Below are 16,888 nucleotides of genomic sequence, written 5' to 3' on the forward strand. Positions count from 1 at the left end.
ACCATAAAGAAGACACTCTAAAGAAGTCAGGCAATCTGACCACAAAACTGCCAAATGCCAACTGCCAACTCTTCACTGACTATACCAGACATCTAAGCTGCTAACACAGACAGAGGTGTGCTTAGGAGGTGAACCTCATCCCTCAGTCCCTTCTGAAGGATGTGGGTTCAATCGCACAGAAGCAGGAATGTGCAGTGCCAGAATGGGGTCTTCAAGTTCAATTCCCTATTGTCATAGACAACTGCGCTGCATAAATCCTATTCCAAATAGATCAAGCAAAAGGTATAACACCCCTTTAACAGACTCCTGAGCCAGGCAGCCTGAAATACTAGTCTGCTCACAGAGTTGCTCCAGAACAGCTGGTGAAGATCATTTATCCCAAAACAGTTCCATTTTTGCCCATTCCTGCTCTTTGCTGAGCTCATCCCCCTTTGAAAGTGGACTAAGCTGAATGTGGCACTGCTATCCCAGCCACTCAGGGAGCTAGTTAGGAGCAGTTAATTTGATTAACACCCTCATCTTGTCTTAATCTGAATGAACCTTTATGAGTTAACATGTTCTTGCTAGAGATTCAGATCTAACTAGCAGTTTTGTCTACCTTGACTTTAACACAGTCTCTGTAGCAGGCATGATACCAGCTACCATTCAAGCACCACAGCTTCAGCTTAGAGGGAAGCTTCTCCCTTACAAGAAGCAGGAGATGCTGTGCAAAGCTCCTGCCATCTACCAACTCCTCTAAGCAGATCTGGAAGCCAGTACTTCCCAATTCTGCATGCACGAGGAGTCAAATAAAGTTTTAAAGTTTGAAAGCCTGGGAAGTTGAATATATTAATAACATGAACTCTTTGGACTCTTGGTCAATTGTCAGCTTAATCCAGGATGCCTGGAAGGCATTGGTGTAATTTATTTATTCTTTTTATTATATAGGAAGAAAATTATATTAAAAGCTGAAGCCACAGAGGTTCTGAATAGAAGATTGAACTCAGCCCCACCACCGTTCACGAGACGCTATAACATTAAGGAATTCCATGCACCTGGACTGCCCGCGGCTAGAAAAATCTCCCCTTGGTGCTATCGTATCTGAATAATATTCAGAGGATAAAGGACATTTTCTCTTATTTATGCATTCTGGAGTAATAGAAAATGACACAGGCACTGGGGAATGGAATAGAAACACCGAGCGTGCAGCAAGAAACGTGTCTCGTCACAGACACAATCACTTCACCCGTCACGTCTTCACTAAGTTTGGTCAGACTGCCGAGATGGGGAGAGCTTTATTAAGGTGTGCACTGGAGAAGTTGGAGAAGAAAAAAGGGAAAAAAGAAAAGAAAGAAAAAGAGTCTTTCCTTGGATGAATAGGGGTGGGGAGGAGAGCAGGAACATTTCTGTCTCCTTCCCAGCTTACACCTCTATTTGTCTTTCCAAAACGTTTACCCTAGAGGGCTGAGAGGAGACTAAAATAAGTGAAGTCAGTTTGGGCAGCTCAATCTCAAAGAAACTGAGAGTACCAAAGCCAAACCTAACCCTCCTTAAATAGAGTTGAGACCACAGGATGACCTCAGTCAGGCCAAAGGAAGAGGACGATACCCAAACTGTAACTCATTTGTCCTAGATTATTGAAAATCCCTATAGGGAGGAAGCATACAGAAAATACGGCAATTTATATGTCGCAGGAACCAATATACTCAGCCCTATCAAGATAAGAAACCTACTGTCCCTTCAGCTACTAACTAAACATGTAGAAGATGCTTCCCTCACAAGAGACCTTAAAATCTACAAAAGGAGTAGCAGAAATAAGGGTACCATTCTGATCATTTCACTGGTCAGCAAGAAAGCTAGGAATTGAGGCTTCACATCCTAATTTGGTATTTAATTTGCTAACCCATACCATCCTTCTAGTTGTGTTCAGTGTCACCTGCTTCACATCTGTAAAACCTCCTGAAAGAGGGGAATAAAATCTAAGTTTTGCAGGCTGGGACGTTGGGTCCAAGATCATTTCAGCCAACCCTAAAGGTGGTAGCTGAGCTGGTGTCCCTAGCGAAAGAAAGTATTTAGATTCAGTAAACAACAGCTATTATTGCTATCGTTTTAAACTCCCACTCTGGATATACTGCTTGAAAACTAGTAAAGCAACAGGCTACAGAATTAATCAAATAATGAATAAATAAATAAATAAATAAAAAGGAGGCTAAAAATAGTAAGAGAAAATAGATCAAGGAGAAGGGAAAGTTATTAAGTAATCTGTATTCAAAGGACAAAATTTCAGTGGCCAGGGCCTTACACTTTCTTGATTTTTTTCCCCTCCTTCCTTAAAACAAGCTTCCTGCTACTAGGAACCTTGGGTCTGATTGCATTCCAGAATGTAGTAAATCTCTCTGAAGTTTAATTGGGATGTTGCCACCACAGAGTCTGTGAAATCTATGCTCATATTCTAAAGTTATGAATCACAAGGTCAAACAAAAAGAAATAGTTTTGCTTGGAAATGGGAAATAGAAAGACAAGTGTTGCCTCTCTTCTACTTTCAGCAGCCCAAAATGCACTTAACTTAACTCTGGTTTTGGCCCATCATTTAGAATCCTGGAGAAATACGCTCTCAAAAGCTCACTTTTCTGTTCGCTACTGAACATGCCAACAAAAATGAGTATGATACAGAAATCTTCAGAGTAGAATTAGAGAAACACAAACACAACAGAAAAGCAGTATCTCAACCTTGACATCCTAATTTTGGACAGCTCACCATATGGGGCTGGGGCCAGCACCTCATTATCTCATCTGTGTTAGAGAAAAAAACAACATAAAGCAAGCAGAGCTGACAAGGAGGCTTCAGGTTAAAAATAATAACAATTAAAAGAAAAAAAAAATCTGCATAGCATCACCAGACCCATAAACCTAAAGGGCTTCAGCCCCTCCATTTTTAGCAGTAAGAACTGCACTTCTACAGATGAGGTCCAATCACATCCATTTGAATTTAAGGAGCCTCCAGCCTCTTCACCTGCTATGCCACTTCTGTTTCTGCTCAATGATACAACCACAGGGTTTAAGGAAGGATCATACTGGAATAAGTTGGTGACTACTGTCGATTCATGCCCAGAAATCAGTATCACCGGGACAACAGCATCTTCTAGCCCCTAGAAACACAGATGAAGAAAATGTCAGGGATGAGAGTGCACTAATAAAAATTAAATCATTCCCTACATGAGTATATCTCCATACTTTGGTTTGGTTCATTTGAGGCTAACCTAATCATCATGCAATCTGATTCTTGCAGTCGTACTACATTTCATAAGTGAATCCAGTGTTAGTTAAGCTGGTTTAAATTGTAGATGGAGCCCAGACAAAACCAGGTAGCCCAGATTTGGCTGGTGGACCATTGTCTTTCCCTCTAGTGTAGCTCAGGCTAGCACAACAAAGAAAGGTCTGTAAGCTCTCATCATACAGCTGATTGGACCCCAAAATGTTGGTTTCTTACCCGAGAGGGAACTTTGCATTCAATTCTTGTTGAATTTCTGGCATTCTCGAAAATCGTGCAAGGCTGAGATCCAAACAACACCAGGTTTATCCCTTCCAGACCAGTCCCTTTGAGAGTCACTGTCAGTCCTCCTACAAAGTCAATTATTCCTTTACACTCAAGAAGTGGAAAGATATTTTGATATAAAAAGCATTTTTTATTAATGGGTGGTTATAAAAGGGTGTACAATTTACTGGTTAACACATAAGCATGTTAAGATGACATTAGTTTATTAACATCAATAATGATCTGCTTCCACTTTGTTGTGCCCTAACTTCCTCTGTTTCACTGGGGATATTTTTCCATTATTTGAATTCTTGTCTGCCACACAGGAGAACGGCATTTGTTTTTTAGTTTATTTTTTAATGATGTACTTATTTAACATTGTAAGATCTGGTCTGTGATCTCACCGTTAGAAAGATCCCCAGCCCCCATATGAAAAAAAAAAAAAAAAAAAAAAAAAAGGAAAGAAGAGGCTCTAAGAATGGAAAATGAACTTAGCACAGCAGGTGCTTTCACAGTTCAAATAGCTGCCATGCACCCTGCTGTCAAAAAGCCCTGTAGCATGTGTCCAAAAAGCGTAGGTTAGAAAGGGGACTTGGCAGGGCTGGTGACTTCGCAGAGTTGTGAAGAAGAAAGTCACAGAGGGCTGGACTCTGTGAAGTGATGAGCAACCCCAGCTCTCGGTTTCGCCAGCCAAAGCTGAGTTTTTGCAGTCACATTCAGGATCACGCAGAGCGCAAGTCGACTGACTATGTGCTTGGTCTTTCTGCAGCACGCAATTACTGTCCAAATAGCCTAGATGCCCTCTCTGCTTCTTTCAAATGACCAAAGAATTCAATGGCATGTCAAAGAGAAACAAAAAAAAAAAAGAAAAAAAAGAAAAGAAAACAAATGGGTATTAAAAAAAAATCTAAGACGTAGAAAATTCTTAGCTTTTTGACATGGTGCAGAGACAAATCAACAAGTATGCAAGAAAAAATAAATCCTCCCTTAAAACCTACATCTCTATGCTGTAGATGGAAGGTCAGGGCATCAACACCACAGTGCTACCAGGCTTTAGGACCGTGTTTGGACAGACAGGCTGCTCAGGCAGGGATTTTACTGCTGCAGTGTGCATGTACTATCATGGTTGCATCACAACACAACTGAGCTCTTTCATGCCTTTCATATATAGAATTTAAAACCCTTTAAAAGCAGAGATGTTGTTCTTGGAGTAAAAGGTCCAGGATTTGGATTCAGGCAGATGAGGCTCAGTTTCTACAATTTTATTGCAACTCCTGAGGGATTCACCTAAATACAAGACAGGGAAGTGAAAGAATGGCCATTCACAGTGTTCATCCCCAAGGGGAGCATTCAGAGTTGGGCTTAAGCCATCACATCTGAATATATTACAATTACTGCAATATGCGTATTCAAGGACAATCTGCTTGGCCCATCACCTCTATGGGTCCCCAGTGCCCTGTGGCAATGCACACCACTAATCACAGGCATTAGGAGGACCCAGATCTGGGACACAGAACTGATAGAATTTGCAAGACTCAGAATTCCGGTGCCAGAATCAGAAGTATGACCAGAGTCAATCTAGAAATCAGTCCATGAAATCAGTCCATGAAATCAGATGCAAGGTAGAGTAATCTCTCTGGGTGCAGATCTCATCTGCAAAACATAAAACTGACTTTTTTGATCTTTTGTCTAATTCTTAGAGAGTGTCTGTATCACACTCAGCACAAGGGGCAATGCATGGTCTTTAAGTATTCCCATTAATAAGCAAGCAATGGAAAAATAAACGAGGAGGGAAGAAACTAATTAGTCTAGCAACAGTCTGAGCAAGAAAACAGGATAATCTGATTGCCCATTTTCCCTGCACCTAGACCAGTATTTTGTTAATCAAAATAAAAACTCCTAAAGGTCTTAGCATATGGTAAGAATACTATACTGGTGAAGCAAAATCCGATTCCTCTCTTCTTCTACAAACCCACCCCTTATTCTCTCCTAAGATAATTTTCTATGCAGCACAAAGCTTCTTTGAAATATACACCTCCATCAAATAGAAGTGAGGCAAAAGCACAGCAGAGCCACAAATAAGTGCTTAGACTTATTTGTACGGTATAAGCATCCTTAGTTTCATGAAATATAAAAGGAACTCCTGAATCCATACAAATTCTCAGTTGTACAGTGTAAATAAGGGGGGGGTGGGAAACACACCTTTCTTTTACAAGGAACTCATTATACAGTGGTGACAGAGTTCCTTGTATCTTTGTCTCAAAACATTTTTTGCTGCTTATTCTCTAAATCAGAGAAGTCATATCTAGAAGTTCAATCTTCTAGATCTCTTCTGGCTTGTACCAAAATTAAATTTGCTCTGATGTCAAACAACAGCATCCAAATATGTTCATAGAAAGCTCCTTCCATCTGCTGGAGCAGAAAGCATCTTTACACAGACATTTGGCTTACAGGAAGCTCTGTCATGAGGAACTGACAGACACCACCAAGACCAATTATGTTTTGACAAGAGGGATCTGATGCAGTGAAGTGCAAGATGCTCCCTATCCTCCTCCCCCGTAAGGAGGAGTTTTCAGAGCCAGCAACACCAAAAAACTCAAAACTGAAGCCACTTCTGTTATAGTTGATAAGAAGCCTCAAATTTAGAGTACAAAATCCACACGTATCATGTAAAGACTAATAATCTTAAAGTTTTGATATCTACACTTATATCCATATGCAATAAAATACTGCATATGCACACTTTACGATAGGATTGAAGAGAGGTATTTTAAGTGGAAGAAATTAAAAACACAGATGGAAGCTGTAATTCTTTCCAATTATAAATGTTCAAGGCATATGTAATGTAAAATAGCATTATACTTGCTTTCTCTTTAATGAGTGACAGATCACTGTAATTGGGAGAAGAGCTGGATTGTCAGGGAAGGAAATGAGAAGCAAGACCCAAGCACTAAAACTTGTCATTGTTGGTTTGTTTGTTTCTTTTAGGGTTTTTATGAATTAGAGCAGTGAATCTCAACCTTATGTAGCATATGACTCTCCCACTAGGGAAACTTTTAAAAAAAGAAAAGGGTTAGGTGTGTCTTTTCCTATATATCCCAACAACCCATAAAGAAAAGGAGTTACTAACTTCAGCTTGCCAAGACACGTGGTTGTGTTAGCCTAGTGCTGCTGCAAGGCCACGTCCTGCTCTCAGCAATGGTTGTTAGAATCATAGAATCAGCAAGGTTGGAAGGGACCTCTGGAGATCATCTAGTCCAACCTCCCTGCTCAGCAGGGTCACCTACAGCATGTTAGACAGGGTTGCATCCAGGCGGGCCTTGAAGATCTCCAGAGAAGGAGACTCTGCAACCTCTCTGGGCAACCTGATCCAGTGCTCTGTCACTCCCACAGTGAAGAAATTGCCCCTCATGTTCAGGCGGAACTTCCTGTGGTTAACATGGGCTCAAAAACACCTTGCTATTGAAACTATTGAAACCAGGACATTTTCAGACAAAAGCTGGATAATTTTTACTGGATCATTTTTAAGTGCATTCTTGTCTGCTTGAAAGCAAGTCATACACCAGAGGGTTGGTCCTTAGTGCACCACCCAAATGTGGTCAGAGTGTTCCCAGCTCACTGAAGAAAGCGTAGGAATCTCCTTCCCTCTTCCAATACAGAAAAGATGGCTTTTTATTTTGGCTTAGTTACAGCTGAGTGGACACCCAACAGAAACCTCCAGGCAAAGCCCTCTCGCTTGTATTATGCGCAGGGCAGATGAGGTAGTCATACTGGTCCCTTCTGGCCCTATAGCCTTGTGGAAAGGCTTCCAAGCTATTGTCTGCAGAGATGGAATATATCATCCTTTATTTCCTCTTACATTTCAAAAACAGGAGGAGTAATGGGAAATGAAAAAACCTTCAGTTTAGCTTGGGCTTTTCAAAGTTTCTCAGTTTTATATCTAACTATAGACAAGATTTCCATTTTGTCACTCAGAACAGAAAAACACTTAAAATGAGATTAAGATCAACCAAAATTTAGCCATTTCACAATTAGAAGTCCAGAAAAAGTCAAAATCCTTTGGCTGCATGTCAATTAGATATTTACCATGAAACTCTAATACCTTTTTGAGTTCCTAGAATGCATATACTCATACATGAACTTACTATTCCCAAATAAAGCTAACAAGGGAAGGTCTTATTGCCCCTACAAAGAACCAAGAAAAGTCTGTCACTCATTAGAAGTTTGCCCCAGTACCAGTAAAGTGCCTTTTCTTCACCTTTTCTCAGATGAAGATCTTAGTAGCAGAAGGAAAGTAGAATTAAGATATGCTGTGAAAAGCGAGACGGAAAAAAGACATCCACTTAAAGTCAGTCTGGTACTCAGACCTACCAATCTCTGAAGCTGTAGAAGGTTCGATAGCCACCAGCTTGGACTCAGCTCTTAGGAAGATGCCTTCTCCTGTGCTGACGTTGACTGCGAAGCCATAAGGTCTCACCAGTAATGTAACCTGGTGGACTCCTACTGGCAGCCTCTCCATCTGACAAACCACTTCGGTTTTATTCAAGGTTATGACATGACAGGTTGAGTTGTTCGCTTCTACCTGGAGTGCTGTCTTCTCCTCAGTGAAGCCAGTTCCCCTGATAACTACTGTAGCCTGGGATCCATCATCTGAAGGAGTATAAACAGCAAGATGACTAATGAATGTTGGAGTAGCAATGCCTAAATGTACTTTCAACCAATAGTTTTTACCATCCTTATCAGGACACCATGTAAACTACAACACTGAATCTCATTATCCCCTGTGTTCCTTCCTCTGTTTAGGCTTTTTTTCCTCAAATTTTTATTAAAAAAAATGGAATCAAGAGCCACTTTGGTCTGTAACAGCACCAAGCCTAATACTAATTCTCTCCCATTTATGCATCTACCATCCTCTTGCCTTCATAATACCGTGTTTGTACTGCATAATTTAAGACTCAAGTTAATCAGAATTGGCCCATTTTCTAATGTGGCCTCCATAAGATCAAATTTTTCTAAAGGAATATACACACACACACATCTGTAAGATCATCATCATCAAATCAATTTTATTCATGCACAAAGCCCATTACCTGACAAGTACTCCACATCGCTGACTAAGGGTGTCATTTCTTGGGAGAACTGAAAAGAGCACGAACCGGAACAGTTTGCAAGGATATCATTCACCACCACCACCACCTGGAGATGGAGAAGAAGGTTACCTTAAAGAAGGGATGGGAACGGAGGTGGTTTCTAGGGCTTACGATACATGGCAGACTGAACAGTGATGCATGTAGCCACACTGCCTCAGCTACTGCATCAGCACAGACAGTAATTTATCCTGCTGCAGTCTGATTGCAAATTTCATTGAAGGGCTTTCTAGGGCTCATATGAGGCAAAGCAGAGCACAGCTTTGAAAGCTATATATCTAGCTTTCCTAGGTGTCTGCACAATCCTAACTCCCATCTTGCTGGGACGCACAGTTTCTCCCTTTCACTCCTGTTTTTCTAACTGTCCTTTTAAGATTCTACTTGCCATATCCCAGTTCCTCCCACCCTGCCTTGAGAACAACTTGACTGTGCTTTAAAGCACCCTGTAAAACTCTAACTAGAATGAATCCCAAATTGCATCCATTCAGCATGTAACGCTCAAGAGGTTTTTGTTGTTGTTTTGTTTCTTGTCTCATTGTTTGTGCTAAAGCAGGAAAGCTGAGCTGTGACCGTGAGGTCTAACAAGAACTACCCTCTCAGAAAAGTCAACCAGCAATGCAGAAGACCCTCTTCCTCTCTTCCCCAGATATGAAGGAAGGCTGCTGAGAGACTACACCTGTGCCTGCAAATAAAAGCAGATTGTCTCTGGGAAACCCAGGGAGCACTGAGAGTTTCACAGTGCTCTGCTTAATAGAGACACAGCGGTTAGAGGGACATTTTTATATTTGTTGCTTGCAGCAAGCCAGAGTAAAGCTTCAAAAATGAAATCTGATTGCAGCTGCTGTCCTTATTTCATCTGATCTATTTGAGGGCATGTCAGCACTGCAGACTACAGAGGCACCACAGATGACTGAGGCACTGGAAACAGGGCAGTTCCCATATCTGGGGAACAGTCTCAGCCAAAAAAACAGGATGAACTAGCCCCCATTGTTGCACAGCTGGGCTTCTAGCACATCCTGTGTTATTGGTTATCGCCGCAGAGCCTTGCAATACATGCTAGAGGCAAAGTTCAGCAGTGCACACCACTCATGCAACCTCCAAGAGTGAAATTCTGAATGCATTTGTCCTCTAAGCAGTCATTCAACTGGGAAACCATTCATGGTTCCTTTTCATAAATAAAGGATTGAAGTCCATAGAGGGTCAGTGACTTTTCTAAACTAGTACTATAGCCACGAGCTTATTTATTTTGTCAGCATCATAACAGCTGGAACCTGTTGATGAGTGGATGGTCATTCTCAAGTTTAAGACCCAGTAAGGGTGAGAGTCCAAAGGCAAGATCAGCTCTGGGCCACTGCCTCCAAAGGAATAAATCATCTTCCTTCACCCAAAATAACCATTCTTCATGCCTTGCAATAGCTCTTGTAGTGAAGCCCTGCTCCACAGAGCAAGCAGTAAAATCTGACTAGTAATGACAAAGCACAGAACAGCAGATTTTTTGAAAGGATTTAGAATAGCAGCAGAACAAAGTGCCTCCATACCTCATTGGTTCACAAGACCCATAGATCCAGGAATCTATCAGAAGCATGCCAATACTTTAGCTCACCTGTGTGTTGTTATTGAAGGTAGCAAGCATGTCTCCAAATATTGGCCCAATAAATACACCTCCATCATAAACCACACGACTAGCAACAATTGGGTTCAGACCAGTGAGTTTTTCATCAGAGACCTAGCAAAAAAACAAAGAATGGAAGTTTCTCACTTTTTCTGTGCTAGGATTGTAAATTAAAGCAGTGCCCCCACGGTTCATATTGCACCATTACAAGATGGCAAATAACTGCTGGAAACCTTTACTCAAGCTACCTCTGTGACTCCTGTCTCCAGGTCTTGGTCTTCAGTACCCTAATCTTCATAATGCCTTGGTGTTCCCATTCTCACTTTGCTGGCAAGAAACTGAGGCAAAAAGATTCAGAAGCCAGATTTGCAATTAATCTCTTAATGGTCAGTAAAATCACCTGAAATTAGGCATTAAAATACCTATGAACTCCTGCTTCTCAAAGCAGGTTTCAGGTCAAAGAAGCATCTGCATTACTACTAAAAAAGTTTCTCCTCACCTTCTAGCCCAATGTATGTCTACCTTGCTTTTTTGAAGATAGTTTTACATTCAGAGAAGTGGATTATACAAAGATGTAGTGTTTGATTTTTTGGTGAAAGGACCAACACAGTCTAAGTCCTTATTCAGAAAGGACCATTCTATTTGAAGCAAAACTTAAATTTGATAAACTTTGGGATGGGACAACGTGAATTGGACCTTTATCTGAGATTCATGAGAATCAGATACCAACCCACACAAAACAGTTCTCAGAAAGAGACCTCCTTGTCCAAGAGATGATGCCGTAGACCTGGACTAAGCTTCAGCTCATTTACTATACTGAAATACTACTGCGGTTACAATAGCTTTCATTTCAGTATAGCAACCCCTTTATTGTGCAAAACTGCAATAAAGTGCAGAAATTACATTCTTGCCTTCTTATTCTGAAGTACGAGTTAGATGAAATTTCTCATTCTGTAATTACAATTATTTTTTTAATCAACTAATCTGAAACTTAAGTCGCTGATCCTAATAGGAGGACGTTTTGGTTCCAGTCTCACAGTTGCCTCTGCAAAAATAAACACTGGCAAGGCCATAAATGACACTGAAAGGTATTTGGAGTGTGTTTGTAAAAAAATTGCCGTACATTAATAACAATGGGTAAGTCCTCGGTTTTTGTTTTCCAAGTTAGGGTCCAGGTGTTTTCATAACAAGAGCTTGAGTCTTTGATCACTGTGAAGTCACTGATGTTAAAATACGGGGCTGTCGAGTTATCTGTGGCGTCTTGCAAAAGCCTGCGGAGATGATGGGAGGAAATGTGCACTGGGATACCTGCAAAAGAGATCAAGAAGATTCTTCTATCAGGAAGACTTTGTAGAGTCCAGTCCCAAATAAATGCAAATGGCATCTTATTTCCTTTGACATAAAGGCCCATAGCCATTCAAAACTGTAAATACAATAAATCTCCCTAAACTTATTCATAAGAAAGAAGGAAAAAGGCAACAAGGAAAGGGAATAGGGCAAGAGGAATGGAGTCCATTTTAGAAAAGTGGATCTTTAAGGCAGAGAACTGTTGAGTTCACCTTCAGCTATAGTCATGAGATGTTTCAGAAAAGTCTTGGCAAAATAAAGTCATTTCATGAATATTGTAGTTAGAAAAAAAAATCATAAAATAAGAAATAAGCTTACAAGTCATCAGTTTTGCGGTCCAGTATTTAATGTTTAGACTTGCTGAGTTTAGCCCACTAAAAGTCCTTGTAAACCTCTCTGTTTAAAGTAAACACAGAAGAACTTAAACCATCTGAAAAGTGACGAAATCGAGTCAAGCAACTCTACATACAAAAGCTTTTGTGATATCTGCAAACCAAAACAATTCCAGTAATCCTGGGAGCAAACTAATTCTCTGGTATATCGCATGGGTTTCATGTGTAGGCTGATGCTATGAAATGCAGAGGGACACTCAAGAGGAGTGCTACTGATTGCAGTTTTGGAAAAGTTTCTGATAAGGAAAAAAAAATCATGCCTTAGAGCAAAACCAGTATTGTCAAACAGACCAGAAGTATGTGTGCTGGAGAAACTTCAGTGTAATGGAACCTTATGATGCAAAATCCCAGGTCAGGCTCTGATCCAAAATTTGTTAATGTCAAGGTAAGCATTTCAGAGTGGCTGAATGCATTTTGGAGCAATTCCATAATAACCTCTAGAAATATTGCCCTCTCTGTAGTGCTTGACTCCAGTTTTTAAGGACAATAAACGCAAAGCTCTAGCAGCTATCCCAACAGGTTTGACCTGCCAGTCTGTTCTTTGAGCGTTTTCAAGGCTCAGCCTTCTCTCTTCTTCACTTGGCTTCCTGCAAAGGAAATCCTAGTCCTCTACTCATATTGTCTTTTACCTGAGATGACTGTATTGGCCAGGTGAATGCGGAAGGTCCCTCCAATAGGTGGAGATGACTTTTGCAGTCTCTGAACGGTGAGGTTGATCCTTGCGTCCTCCATGGAGACAGAGAGGTGGTCATCTCTCTCAGAGCCATCCAGAAGCAAAGCCCCTCTGCATGACAAAGAAGGTTCACATGAAGGCATTAGCAGTCAGAAACCCCACTGCTGACACTCTTGTGTATCCAGCAGCAGAAAATAAACACAAAATTAATCTGGTCTTGGCATCTTGAACCTACTGATACTAGAGGGATCAGTCATATTCACCAGACCCTTACTGCAGTCCCTAAATATTTGTTTTCAGGTTAGATCAAGTTGTAGCAAGTATCTGTCCTTGTTCTACAGGTCTTTGAACAGCAGCAGGGTTTCTTACCTCTGCAGCTACAGTTCTTCAAGGCAGCTGCAACATGACCCTTTGCTCCTACCCTTACAGGAACATGTGGGAGCAACACTCTTGAAGGAATTAACAAGAATATATTTGCAGCCCTAATAGATTCAATTACTCCCTGCATGCTCTCCCATGATGCTGGCATTGTATACAACAGGAAATGATGTTTAAATAGAGGAAATAGTTCATACAACTCAAGCCCAAGTGAATCTTGCTCAGAAAAAGGCATTTTTAAGGCCCACCTCCATGCAGCCAAAGCAGCAGCAGCAGGTGATAAAGGTAGGAATTTTCTTGCCTCCTTCTACATATGCATAACTCACATTTTATTCTGCAGTGTCTGCAGTTTATCAAAACCTCAGCACTGCTGAATTACACAATATTGGTCTCCAGTCATTGCTATATCTTAGTTCACACGAAGTCCAGTTTAAGACCCGAAATATTTTCTATTTTGCTACTAAAATTTTCTCCTTTTCTGAACGAAGGGAAAAAAAAAAAAAAAAAAAAAACTCTGCTATACAATGATGCCACCGTGTGGTTATGTGTCTACATAGCAGCTAAAATCTCCGGGGGGGGGGGGGGGGAAGAGGAATTCTGGAATTCAGCCGATGAAATTTGCAGAATATGAAATTTAAAGGACCTCTGAGCTTCCTAGTCCAACTTACAGCTGGTACATCAGATTTTATTCAGCACTGCCTTGGCTCTGATACCAGCACCTTATGTTAGACCTAAAGCATAGCATGAGCTCAGTTAAGAGAAAGAGCCAGTTTCATTTTGAAAATATCCAAAGACAGCAAGTAGCCTGCTCATTTTTAAAGCATGCACTGATTTCTCATTGCAGTCTGGCTGCAGCATCATACATTGATTTTGCTCGTGTCTTTCTGTGAAATATAAAAGCCCACCAATGCCAAGCATTTTTTTTCCCCCTGGTGAGAGGTACTATTATTACTAATCCAGCTCTTAATCTTCTTTTTTGATAAACTAAATAGATTGAACTTCTGAAATCTTTCTCTCCGAGACATTTTCTGTCACTCCACAACCATGTTTACAGCTCTTCTCTTCCAGTTTTCCTGAAACCGCTTTAAAAATTTGTTCAATGCAGTATGTTGCATTCCAGTGCCAGTCTTAAGGCAAGTAAAAAAAAATAAAAAATTTTATTGATTATATCACAATTTATACTCATCGAATCTCACAAGTGCTCCCCCATCTTCTCATCCTTGCCTTTATCATTGACAATTTGTGCTGAAATACTAAACCTGACCCTAGCAACTAGGTATTCCTCGAAGAGAGACTTTTATAGGTCTAATCCCTCTACGCTGTGCTAATCCTATAAATTGCTTTCTGTAGAGCAACTATGTTTGAATGATAGCTTAACTATTTTACAAAATGACTGCTCAGATGTGGACTTTGCAGGACCTGAACTGCTCCTGAATAGTCACCATGTTGGGAATACTGATGTGTAACCTGGGTCATGTCGGTCTTTTTGTTTGTACTGACTTGGACTGTGTTTCTCTGAACCTCAACAGGCGACTGGCAAATCTACTCAAGCCACAGATTTCACTGGAAGGTGTAAATACTTCGCTGTTCTGGCGATCAGGCTCAGTTGCCTAATTTTCTTCAGATCTTAACCACTTCTGAAAGGAAAAATCTGTTTTTATAACCCTTCTACCAAGCAATATATTTTGCTGTGTTACAGGGAATCTCAAAACTAAAAGTTACATTTCTTTGTTTCTGTTTTAAAGGGGAGAGATTAGAAAGTGAGAAACCAATTTAAGTCACAGTAGAGCTGAGGTTCGTGTTCTTCTCCTGAATGTGAGCCACTGAACCAAACCAAGAGCTGACCACTGCAGAAGAGCAGAGGCTGCATCATTTCAGCCTCTCTCTTGCATCAGCTCTGGCCCCATCAGGTCCTTGCTGACTCATCTGAATATAATCCAGTTTTTAAAGGGCTGTTCTCTCTCAGTTTAGTCCTTCAGTATTGTTCTCTCTGATCTCGTTTGCATAGGGCCCTCCCTCTAAGTTCATTATTGGGACTTCCAAAGTAGAAACCATCTCTCTAAATAAAGACAAATAAAGTAGGTTTTCATTTCCGAGCATGGCAACTTCTGTCATTAGAGGTGTTGAGGGTATCTCTCTGGATCTTCAGATACCCCAAGGTATTTGAAATACATTAGGCACCTGCACCCTGTTCATACAGTGCAGCCTCAATATCAGAATCAGATAACTTAAGATGTCAAAAAATGTATGTTCAAGCTCCTACACGGTCACCAAAACCCCAAACACCCACAGGCTGAGACTGAAATTAGGTAGTTTAATTTCGAGCTGTATACCACCCACTGAGTACAGACATTCTTGTAGGATTCAGTAGTCTACACACAAGACGAACATAGACTGAGATGACTGGAGGAGAAGACTCCAAGGATATTTCCATTCAGATCAGACTGCCTCTCATGTCCTGGCTTGGATGACACCAGATCTACACATCAGGGGAATTACAAGAGGTACTCCAGGATATGAGATAATCTACTAACTGTCCCTACCTTAGTGAGAGAAGAGGCAGACTTGCACCACAGCCAGATACCAGGAAGGACACATTGTAAGTAGGAGAAGACCCCACCACAGTTACTGCTTCAATTATCCTCTCATCTGGCTGAGACGATTTGGGATCCCTCTGAGAAACTGAAAGGAAAAGATGATAATCATACCTTACAAGCAGGAAAACAGGTATTACTATATCTGTATATATTACTACCAAATACTTCAGTTTTGCATGGAGGGTCCTGGAGAGAGAGCAACATTAACAGGAAAAAAAAAAAAAGATTCCTTTACCTGTCATACTGCTGTCTGTGATGACAAGTTCATCAAGGTAATATGACTTGGAGGTCTCCTTTTGCATCTCAGGGATTGGCAAATCAATCTGATGCACAAACACCGGGGACCGGGCAGGGAGGTCCTGTAGGAGCACAGAACGATTCACGCACCCCTTCCAGAGGTCAGTGCAGGTGAATGTCCAGCTGAAAGATATTATTAGGGTTGGTCCTCCCTTCCTTGCTTGCAACAACTGACTGAGGTGCTGGAGGTGTCAGCCTCCAGATCACCTCATGTACTCTTGCTATTACTATTGCCACGGTCATACACAACACATTGGCTTCATATAGGTGCCCCACAGAGAGAAAGAATTCTTTACATCTCTGCTTAGATATCCTCCTCTGCATCAAGAGATTCAGCATGCGGTAAAGACTATCGCTGCTCTATTTCTGGCAAAAACACTTCCATAGCATCAATGACCTCGACAGAACAGCTGCTACCCACACACAGCAGCTTATCCAGATCCTGAATCTCAAGTAGTGCTTTGCTCTTGTCCACACATAAAATGGTCTAGCTTACCTAAATTCAGTCTAGAGTTCAGACCCCTTGGGAATACCAGATGCTGCTCAAGGCTTCAGCTTTCTTCAGCACGTAATGAACATAAACAGTAATCTAGACTACTACAGATTTGAGCATGCCCATCTCCTAATCATGCCATGTTTACCCATCAGCCTCCATCCCAGGAGTCAAATTCTTACAAGAATGTTATTTCAGGAATCTGTCCCCTCTTCCCCTTCCAGATCCACCCACCCATCCATGCAGATCCCTTGCTGAACCTTACAAAAAAACCCAAGCTCCCAACATCACTTCCAGAAGTTCTTCAGAGGCTGTTGATTCTTTCAGTTTGCCTGCCCCACCCTCACATTTGTCAGAAAGTTTTCTCACCTATTTATTTTAAGCAAAACAAGGACTATATCAACTTCCAAAAACATTATCTACCTATGGTCCCATAAG

The 16,888-nt window shown here is 41.1% G+C and overlaps 1 protein-coding gene across 1 annotated transcript in view; it reads right to left on the minus strand.

The window, feature by feature from the left end:
* The window catches only part of PKHD1 (PKHD1 ciliary IPT domain containing fibrocystin/polyductin), a 264,433-nt gene that overhangs the window by 220,814 nt on the left and 26,731 nt on the right, over window positions 1-16,888 (minus strand). Inside the window, exons 20-28 of the mRNA XM_062573127.1 lie at window positions 15,896-16,080; window positions 15,607-15,745; window positions 12,642-12,796; window positions 11,397-11,581; window positions 10,265-10,387; window positions 8,605-8,710; window positions 7,886-8,164; window positions 3,470-3,600; window positions 2,993-3,128 (exon numbers count right to left, since the gene is read on the minus strand). Coding sequence (XP_062429111.1) covers window positions 2,993-3,128; window positions 3,470-3,600; window positions 7,886-8,164; window positions 8,605-8,710; window positions 10,265-10,387; window positions 11,397-11,581; window positions 12,642-12,796; window positions 15,607-15,745; window positions 15,896-16,080 — 1,439 coding nt within the window. The remainder of the gene's footprint in view (window positions 1-2,992; window positions 3,129-3,469; window positions 3,601-7,885; window positions 8,165-8,604; window positions 8,711-10,264; window positions 10,388-11,396; window positions 11,582-12,641; window positions 12,797-15,606; window positions 15,746-15,895; window positions 16,081-16,888) is intronic.

Source organism: Rhea pennata, chromosome 3, assembly GCF_028389875.1.
Source record: "Rhea pennata isolate bPtePen1 chromosome 3, bPtePen1.pri, whole genome shotgun sequence".
Classification (NCBI taxonomy): domain Eukaryota; kingdom Metazoa; phylum Chordata; class Aves; order Rheiformes; family Rheidae; genus Rhea; species Rhea pennata.